Genomic DNA, 9,403 nt, shown 5'->3' with positions numbered 1-9,403 from the left:
ATATTTTCAAATAAATAATCAAGGAAGAAATAGAGGGATTGTCAAAAAGTTAATTTCTATGGAGTGGGTGGGGTAATTTGTGCATTGGCTATTTTTTTAATGCATTCAGATTTATACAAGCATATTAACACCGTGAATACAAATATTAAATGTACAAAGGAATACACTTAATATTTCATCTTGTTTCACTATAAACAGACCGATCCATGAAGTACAGTTTTTAAAAGGTGAAATAATATTTAAGAGAAACCAACACTTTAAAAAAAAAGGGGGGGGGGACTGAAATCAATTTGTCCATATAAACAAATCAGGTTGACCCACAGTTTTGTAAAGAAAACTGACAAACTGGATAATCCTGTTTAACACCCACATGTCTCAGGATCCAAACCCAGGTGTTCTCCTGAAGCCCCTGGTTGAGCCAACAGATAAACACGGACCTTCAGCTGCGATGTGCATGTGGTCGTTCAAACCTTATACATAAAAAGGGATCGAAGAACAGTATACTTAAGCTGCTGATTCAAAACACAAACTGTGAAGTGCTACATCTAGTCCTATCTGTTTGTTTTTTTAAAAAGTGAAAACTAATAAGCAGTTCCTCAGTGCATGAATATTTGAAGATCTTTTTCCTTGTGCAAGAATTGTTCATCTAACCCCCCCTTCCAAATCTGTTCTTCCCCCCAAGTGGGTGTAAATCAAACCTATTTTTTTAAAAAAAGCGCTCACAACAGACTCTCCATGAATGTAAAATTCCCCACAAAAAACAACAACCCAGCATGCTGTTAAAAAAATGTGTGCAACATGAAGGGAATGCCATCATGCTAGCTGAAAAAGGTTGGCAAAACAAAAGTTCTTTTCTGGTAAGGCAAGGCAGGGATCTGAATATGTAATGCAAGTCAAACCAAGTCCTTCTCCCGCTCAGTCCCTTTTCCGGTAGTTGTCTGCCCAAGCCACCTTCAATGCACTTTTCTCTTGGCATCTTCCAGCGAGCCTCCACGCTATGCCATGTATATAAAAGTGTTGATATCCGATTCGTCTCTCCTGATATATTTGTGTTCTATAAGCCATTCAATTTGCTCTTTTATCATCTTCTTCTGCGGCAAGAACATGTTTTTTAATATCTCTACCAGTTCAGTCTGAAGCTGAGCGTTAGTAATTTTCTTCCTCATTTTCATTATTTGGATGATAGCCTCCTAAAGCAACGACAAGGGAGGGGAAATGTGCTTATGATATACATTGATCAAGTCTAGCCAAGCTACAATCCAGAGCAAATATACAGCCACTTTCACAAGAATGAGGTTTGCACTTTAGAATGGGGCAGGAGTGCTTGAAAAAACAGAGGGCATCCTAAGGTGGTGTCACATCAGCAGAATGGAGCTTCTATTGGCCAAGGAAGAAAGGGGATTCCTTCAGATTATCCTACTGCAGGTCCTCCCCCCACATGGCTCCTGAGGGTCACTTAACCCACCAGGATCAGAATTTCAGACAGTCAGCTGCAGCAGGATGAGAGAGACCGGGAAGTCCCACTCCACAGAATTCAGGACGGTGATGCTACTCAGGATCTAACCTGGAGCTTGCAGATAATACCTCTCAAGGATAGCCAAGCTCAGGCCAGCCACCTTTAGCAGTGTTATACCCACGCCATCTGCTTCAACAACACCATGAGCTACCACACAGGTGACAGGAAGGCCAGGGTGTTTCTGCAAGGCTGCTGAACATACCGCGCCAGGAACCCACGTGTGGGAGGAAGCCCTCAGACCTGCTATTACCACCAGCATGGAAGAAACCGAGGGAGAAACTGCAACCATGTTTTTAAAGTGAAAAGGATTCTAAACATCTAGGCTTTTTTAACCAGGAAAGCTGATGGTTTTAGAAAGCTGCACACATAACTTCAAAAATTATTTGTGTTGTTGTTGTTGTATAATGTAAGCAGCTAGCCTAAGATTATACAATGTCAATGTATGTAGCCTGAATACATAGGCAGCACAAGTTACTAATCGCTTTTGGCTAGAAGATTATGGGAATACGCTTACTTGGATTTATGCACACACACAATTGGGACCCATTGTGATCATAGCACTAGTTCAGATATTCACTCTGGCTGCAAGCTCCCATACTGTAGAGCATGTATGGTGCTCAGAACATGTCATTCATACAAGAAGTGTACAACACATGAATCAGGAACTTCAGATCAAATTGGAGAGAAATGGAAATGCCCTCTCCTTGGAGGCCAATATTCCAGTTCCAGGGCAAAATGAGCACCTGTATGCAAATGAGCATTCAGGCGTAACTTGATTGTAATGTTCAGGGTATCTTCAAAGCGGCCGTTAAGTAATAAACTATGGGTAGAGTAACAGCCTTATCTTTACCAGACAGCAGATAGATTAAATGATAGTTGTGAGTACATACAAGGAAGTGTGAAATCAATGGAGTAATAAGAGAAGATCTTACAGAAGAATATAAATCACAACTTAATAAAAAATGCGTAAGTGTTTCTGCCTTTGCCTCTCCACACGGGGAGACTCTCTGTTCGATTGGACTATCTAAGAATCTACAAAATAATTTGTTGAGGGGTAAGGCATTATGTCTGGCCAAAAAGAAAAGTCTTCGAAAGGAGACCAGTATTAAGGCTGAAAGGCAGCATACAAAATCAAGCAAATCACACATATGCACATTTGTGGCAGCCAGGCACACATTTCCTAAGGCTCATGACACACTTCATATGTAATACTGAGATGGTGAACATATGAATTGGCTTATAGTGTCAGAGCAGCACCACAGCACTAAATGCTGTCACTGTCACTTTTATTAAAACATTTATAACTCCTCCTTTCCTCGCGCTTCAAGGCAGCTTACAATAAAAGTTAAAACCGTTTCCAGTTAAAACACTGAAGATCTCCAAGGAGGTGGCTCCCCCTCATCTCTTCAGGGAGCCCAATCCACAGACCAAGAGCCATGATGGGAAAGGCCCGGGCGCTGGTCGATAACCAGACAGGCCAAGCCATGCAAAATCTATTTATGGACATCTATTTGCTGCCACCAACCTTTGTCACTCTCGCTTTACCTGCCAAAAAAAACTAAATCAGGACAGCTGCATGAAGCTGTACGAAGGAAGTTTAATCTCCAAAGCCACTAGCTATGCTCCTTTTGTAGGCAATGGAGAAGGGTCGAGAGGTTACCTGTCAGTTTAATTTCCCTGCAACTGCACCCGCTTTAGCATGCTGCTGTGAGTTGGCTTTACTATGCTACATCACCGTCACACTGCTTTATCCCAAGTCAGACTACAGGTCCACCTATCCTAGTCCAACAGACAATGGCTCTCAAAGGTTCGAGGGACAGGATTTCCAAGGCCCTGCCACCAGAGTTCAAACTTGGGACCTTCGGCACACACTCTGAAACTGAACTACAACTCCCCCTTCTTGTACAAGTCCTACTGAATACCAATCGGGGCTGTGAATATAGTATGCTAAAAAAGAAGAGGCTGCATCCAAGTGATCACAATGCTGTTACTTGCATAAATCATGCAAATAGCACAATTTCTTGTTTTGCAGTTTTTGCTGCTTTGCAGAGCTTATGCTAGGTTCTCTAGTCAAAGGAGGATAGAGTACACTGAAGCTCTGCTTTAAGCCACTGAAAAATCTTACTTGGCTACTTTCCTAGCTTCTACGATTCCAAAAGGCACTGCCAGCACACACACACAGCCACACTTTCAGTCATCAGGGCTAGAAACTTGGGGTTTTGTCAAAAGGAAAGAAAAGATTCTTAGGAATCTGAAGCCTGTGGCCAATATTGCTATCTGAGAGCATGCATGTTTTGGTGCTCTTGCAGAAATGGCCCTGGTCATAACAACCTCATGACAGGTGTACAACTCACAGAGCAGTCCTAAGAGTTACACCCTACTAAGCCCAATGACTTCAATGGGTGTAGAAGGGTATAACTCTGTTTAGAACTGCACCGTACGCCCCTTGCTGCTCTTTAGTACTGAAATATGCATGAACCCCTAGTGAAGTTGCCCATTTAAGCTTTGCATCACTATAGAGCAAAACTGATTCTTAGCTTTCTGCATTGTCAAGCTCTTTTGATCACAAAGAGAGATGCTTAAATATGCCTTTCCACATCGTACACTGTTGCTTGTCCCTATTCTTTAACTAGATATACTGCAAATGGTGGGGGAGGGAGGTCCAACTGTCAACTGCTGAGGCACTCCCAAACTTTTTAATAGCATACCGAAAGATCACATTCTACACATTTAAGAATACATTGTAAACTGAAGCAGCAGCTAGAAAATTGGAAAGCCAGTCAGTAAGTTACACTGTAGTGTTAAACATACCTGGGTTCGTAATATTCTTAGCTGAACTATCCCTTCATTTTCCTCTTCTCTCATTCTCTCTGTAGTTAGTTGCAGTCTACCAATTAGGTTTATCTTACCTCTTTTTTGAACTTTAGCATTTTTTCTGAAAGAATCAAATAGGAGATGAAGCAAAAAATAAAAACAAAGACCCCCCCCCCTGCAACTCAGGATAGAAGCAGCTCCTTTAACCCATCTAGGCTTTCCGGGATCTTAGGCAAAACTACTCTCCAGTTCTCACGCCCCAGAGTCTTTAACTAAACATTTACTCCCAACTATAATAGAAGGCTGTCAGTCACAAAATGCAGAGGCTCTGAATTTTAAATTTTGCCATGATGGGATGAAACTTAGAGACAAGTTTTAGGAATAGTTGGACCATTAAATATTAAAACTTGTTTTCTAAGAAATATTCAGGGAAAAGGCCAGCGGTAATGTCTTATTACACAGCTTCCTAGATGACTCATCCTATTGACTGGATCTACTTACACTGTTGAATCTGCCCTGAACCGCAGTGACAAAGGCAGACTATAAATAAAATTAGTAAATAAAATAAATATGTCTTACATTAAACTGAACTCTTGGTTCACTGAGAAGAGAGTTCCTTCTGTGAAGTCTTTGGGTGAATTGACTTGAGGTTCATATAACAAAACCTGACGTTTCAACTTTGGAAATGCTACAAGAGACTGTTAAGAAAAAAAAAAGAAAAGAGAAAGAGAGGGAATATTTTTAAATAAAAAAATAAAAAATTGTTCAAGTATTTTGAAGCACTTAAGAAATGATGATGAGCTGGATGTAATTAAGCTTTAAAAAATCTAATGAGTCAAGGAGATAATAAAATAATGTGAAAAAGAAAATTGCTTTGGCACAGCAATTTGTTAATAAAATTAAGGTTATTTTCTTATTCTCTCCATCGGTATACTCAGTTCATCTGTTAGTGCAGAAGCAAAAGCACAGCAGAATAAATGTGTGCATGTCAGAGGAAGAGTAAAAATGTTAGCTTTCATTTTGAAGAAATGAAGCTCACAGGAGGAGCTCAGGATCAGAATGAAGGAAAATAGTGGACAAGCTCCGTTTCTCTGTCCTTTTGAACAGAGAATATGATAGCAAACATAATAAACTCTTCTCCCTTTCCCATTTTCAATCCCTCCCTCCACAGTAAATGGTTGGGGTAAGTTCCATTTCTAACAGGAAAAACAGAAGAACCAACATGGTAAACAATCTGTCACCATTCTTAACGGCTAACAAGTGAAATACGTACGTCACTGCCTTTTACATTAGGGTATAAATTTTGTAAATAAAATAAACACATAAATAAATATCAGGCGCCGTGACACATTTCTTTCCCCCATACAAATAATAAACTGTTTGGACCATAGCCTTGTGAAAAGTCACTTAACTGTTCCGCTAAACCACAAAAAGGACAATATGAAATATGATCAAAGGCCAACTGTTCTGCCATGCTTCACATCTGACATATCTTCTCGCAATTCCCCAGTAAGTGTATTGCTCTGGTAACTTGACTCTCCCCCATTCTAGGCTATAGCTCAAAAAATTATCATTAAGATAGCAGCAAAAGATTTTTTTAAATTATATATTTATACTCCACTTTCCCCCCCAATGGGGACCCAAAGCAGGTTACATCACATTCTCTACTTCCGCATTTTCTCCCCACAACATCATCCCTTGAGGTAGGGGGAGAGAGGGAGAGAAAGCCGGGACAAAGCTCACCCCAGTGAATTATATAGAGCTGAACCCGAGTCTCTCAGATCCTAGTCCAACACCCTGAGCATTAAACCACTCTGTACATTGCTTCAAAAGCCTTCATCCAGCACTTAATGCGATGCTCCCAGAATCCCATAACCAAGAAAGTGGTTTTAAGAAGTGGGGCCATACCCATAAAGTTCTCCTAAGCTCAGCATCCGGGAGTTCTGTCGCCAGTTTAAGATTTTCAAAGCTGATCTTCTCTCGGGGTCTTTGGTTCCACGCAAAAAGCACAGCCAGCTGAAATGTTGTCACCTCCAAGTCATACTGGCCAACTTCATTCTTAAAAGTTATCTGTTAATGGGAAACCAAACACAAGAGCATCAGCTGTACTGACGTACAAATATGTCCCAGTACGCCAAGAGCGAGTACATATTGCAAATCAATGTAAAAGAGAAGCGGCAGCCCGCAAGTGCGACAACGTACAATTCCGTTGGACATCAGGTGATGCCAGTGAAGCTTCCTGCCGCTGTGGTTCTTTTTATAGAACTCTTCTACCTCAGGGATGAGATCTTCGAGCTCTGTTGGCAGTGATACAAATACTTTTTCAGAACTTCTGGACCAAGCCCCGGCATTCAAAATTTTTATATTCACAGAATCGGCTGTAAAAATAAAAACACAACACTGAAGCACCTAGAACTGAAATGCAACACATAACCAGCAGGAGAAAAAAAAAAGAGCTCTGATAAGCAGATACAGTCTAATTCCATGCAGTTTGTTAAGGAAACAATCTTGCTCAATGTAAACGTGAGGAAAAAGTACCTGGTAAGGCCAATTTATTATTTTTGTGCATTTCTTTGAAGGCCTGGTTCAAATCTTCAGATACTTTGATATCTTGGAACATTCTTGCCAGTTTATTCACATAGTCTGCTGGCATTCCTACTTCCTGCAAAAAAGAGGTGCCAAATTAAGCCAATGCTTATCAGGATCCTACAAGTAAGAGCCTTAATTACACAGAAGGCCCCACCTTTTACATATAAGCAGTAAACACAAAAGTATGAAGTGTAGTTAAAGGCCAACAGGATTTGATAATACTTACTCTCAGCCATTCCACCATATTCTCTTCTATTTCACTATCTGCTGATATATCCAATATAAGACGCCTCGTTAAATGAGCTTTGTGGTACCTCATGAAAACATCTTTGTTCTGTACATACTTAAGCACCAAGAGCTGTTTAAAAAAGCATTAAACAAATTTCACTACCCACAGTTAGCACATATTGTCACTACAGACAACCCGGAAGTACTAGCAACCTAGTCCCAAATCTATTTTGCTGTCATTAGGCACATCCTATCAACATACTAGAAGAAGAAGAAGAGTTGGTTTTATATGCCGACTTTCTCTACCACTCAAGGGAGACTCAAACCGGCTTACAATCACCTTCCCTTCCCCTCCCCACAACAGACACCCTGTGAGGTAGGTGGGGCTGAGAGAGCTGTGACTAGCCCAAAGTCACCCAGCTGGCTTCATGTGTGGAAGTGGGAAAACAAATCCAGTTCACTAGATTAGCCTCCGCCACTCATGAGGAGGAGTGGGGAATCAAACCCGGTTCTCCAGATCAGACTCCACCACTCCAACCTACATCATTACAAGTCTCTGCCCTACGCATCACTGAGGAACACTACATAGCTTTACTTCAAATTCAACCTTCCTGCTTTTCTCCTTTTGATCAGTCTTTTTTTTTTAATACAGTAAAACACACACACAGAGTAACATGCAGATGCTGGGGCAGAGTATTTTGTTCAACTTTTATTCCGGTTTCTAACGTAAAAAATTAGCCCCCAAAATGGCATACAACAAGAACTAAAAACATACAGTGCTCAAATGTCACAATATGTATTTAAAGGTATTTCCCATCCTTCCCTCCAATATGATCCCTAGGTGTGCCTTACATCAACATTTAAAAACATAAAGTCAGCATAATACAAACAAAAACCAAATCAAACATAGCAAACAGACAGAAAGGAAACCTTCCACTGAGCCCTAAAGCCATTAGAGCAGAGTTTTAAAAAAAACACTTAAAGAAGTAAATCAAAAAGCCAGCAGGCAGCATTGTGTGTGCATGTGTTAAGTGCCGTCAGTCACTTCCGACTCATGGCCACTCTATGAATCAATGTTCTCCAAAATGTCCTATCTTTAACAGCCTTGCTCAGGTCTTGCAAACTGAGGGCCGTGGCTTCTCAACCCATCTCTTTTCCTGCTGCCTCCAACTTTTCATAGCATGATTGTCTTTTCCAGTGACTCTTGTCTTCTCATAATGTGACCAAAGTATGATAGCCTCCGTTTAGTCAGCATTAGCTAATGTAATAATGTAACATAATAAACAGTTTACTGTTCGACACCTGCCCTCCAGGAAGGAATAAACCCTCCATACCATGGTCTACCTCAAACCTAACTTGGCCAGCCAGTCTAGAAGGACACCAAGTTTGATGGTATCTCACGAGGCAAGTCACCAAGGTGACCAAGGCAGTCTGTGTTACAAAACAAACCCAAACTGGAAATAATCATTAATCCAAAAATGTTGCCACCACATACTCAAACATCTTGCTCAAGAACAGAATACTGGAGCCTGGGGGAAAGTTAGCCAAACCGGATGTACTAAGACTCAAACATGACCTGCAACTTTTTGCCCTTAGCTCTGGATATATGGGGCTGTTAATGAATACTCCATAAGAAGGAGAAAGGGCTAAATGCTGATAATACAAAAGAGTAGCTGCCATCCAGCCAACAAGTGCATGCCAGAAAGTCAAATAAAAAAAAAAAGTCATGCATAAAAGTGAGCTAACCTGCTAGTTATCAGTTTTACCAGTCAAACACAATATAACTCCCCTGGTCAGCAACTAAATTAAGTTTAGAAACAATTTAGCGCCGAACTCTGCAAACCACTCGCGTAGTGCTCTGGTGTGTTTGAAGGCAAGAGATGTTTAAAATTTATTTCTCTCAAATGAAAGGCCATAAAAAACCATAAGAACGTACCACTTCTTTCAGCTTTGCTTCAATTTCTTCAGAGGTCAGTTTTTTGCTTAGCGGTGTTTTTCTTAGCAACATGTCACAGTAATTAGCGAGTAGCTCTGGGCACTTAGACTCTGGCTGCGTTTTCAACCCAACCCTAATAGAAGAGGAGGAGTACTGGTCACAAGATTATCCATGCTACATTCCTGCATTATACAATCACAGGTTATTGCTAACAAATGAAGGACAACTTAATTCTCCTCAAGGGCAACAATAGCACCCACAACTTTCATAAATTCCATTTGCTGCATCTCCTCTAAAAGATTCACGTTTTCCTAATTCAT

The 9,403-nt window shown here is 40.7% G+C and overlaps 1 protein-coding gene across 1 annotated transcript in view; it reads right to left on the bottom strand.

Moving 5' to 3' along the window:
- Nucleotides 1-773: 773 nt before the first annotated feature.
- CUL5 (cullin 5) overlaps nucleotides 774-9,403 on the bottom strand; it is a 32,594-nt gene continuing 23,964 nt past the window's right edge. The window contains exons 12-19 of the mRNA XM_056858592.1: nucleotides 9,084-9,216; nucleotides 7,146-7,277; nucleotides 6,869-6,992; nucleotides 6,533-6,708; nucleotides 6,239-6,400; nucleotides 4,910-5,028; nucleotides 4,328-4,451; nucleotides 774-1,190 (exon numbers count right to left, since the gene is read on the bottom strand). Coding sequence (XP_056714570.1) covers nucleotides 996-1,190; nucleotides 4,328-4,451; nucleotides 4,910-5,028; nucleotides 6,239-6,400; nucleotides 6,533-6,708; nucleotides 6,869-6,992; nucleotides 7,146-7,277; nucleotides 9,084-9,216 — 1,165 coding nt within the window. The 3' untranslated portion in view covers nucleotides 774-995. The remainder of the gene's footprint in view (nucleotides 1,191-4,327; nucleotides 4,452-4,909; nucleotides 5,029-6,238; nucleotides 6,401-6,532; nucleotides 6,709-6,868; nucleotides 6,993-7,145; nucleotides 7,278-9,083; nucleotides 9,217-9,403) is intronic.

Source organism: Euleptes europaea, chromosome 12 (genome assembly GCF_029931775.1).
Source record: "Euleptes europaea isolate rEulEur1 chromosome 12, rEulEur1.hap1, whole genome shotgun sequence".
In the NCBI taxonomy this organism is placed as follows: domain Eukaryota; kingdom Metazoa; phylum Chordata; class Lepidosauria; order Squamata; family Sphaerodactylidae; genus Euleptes; species Euleptes europaea.
This window is presented reverse-complemented; position numbering and strand designations above follow the sequence as displayed.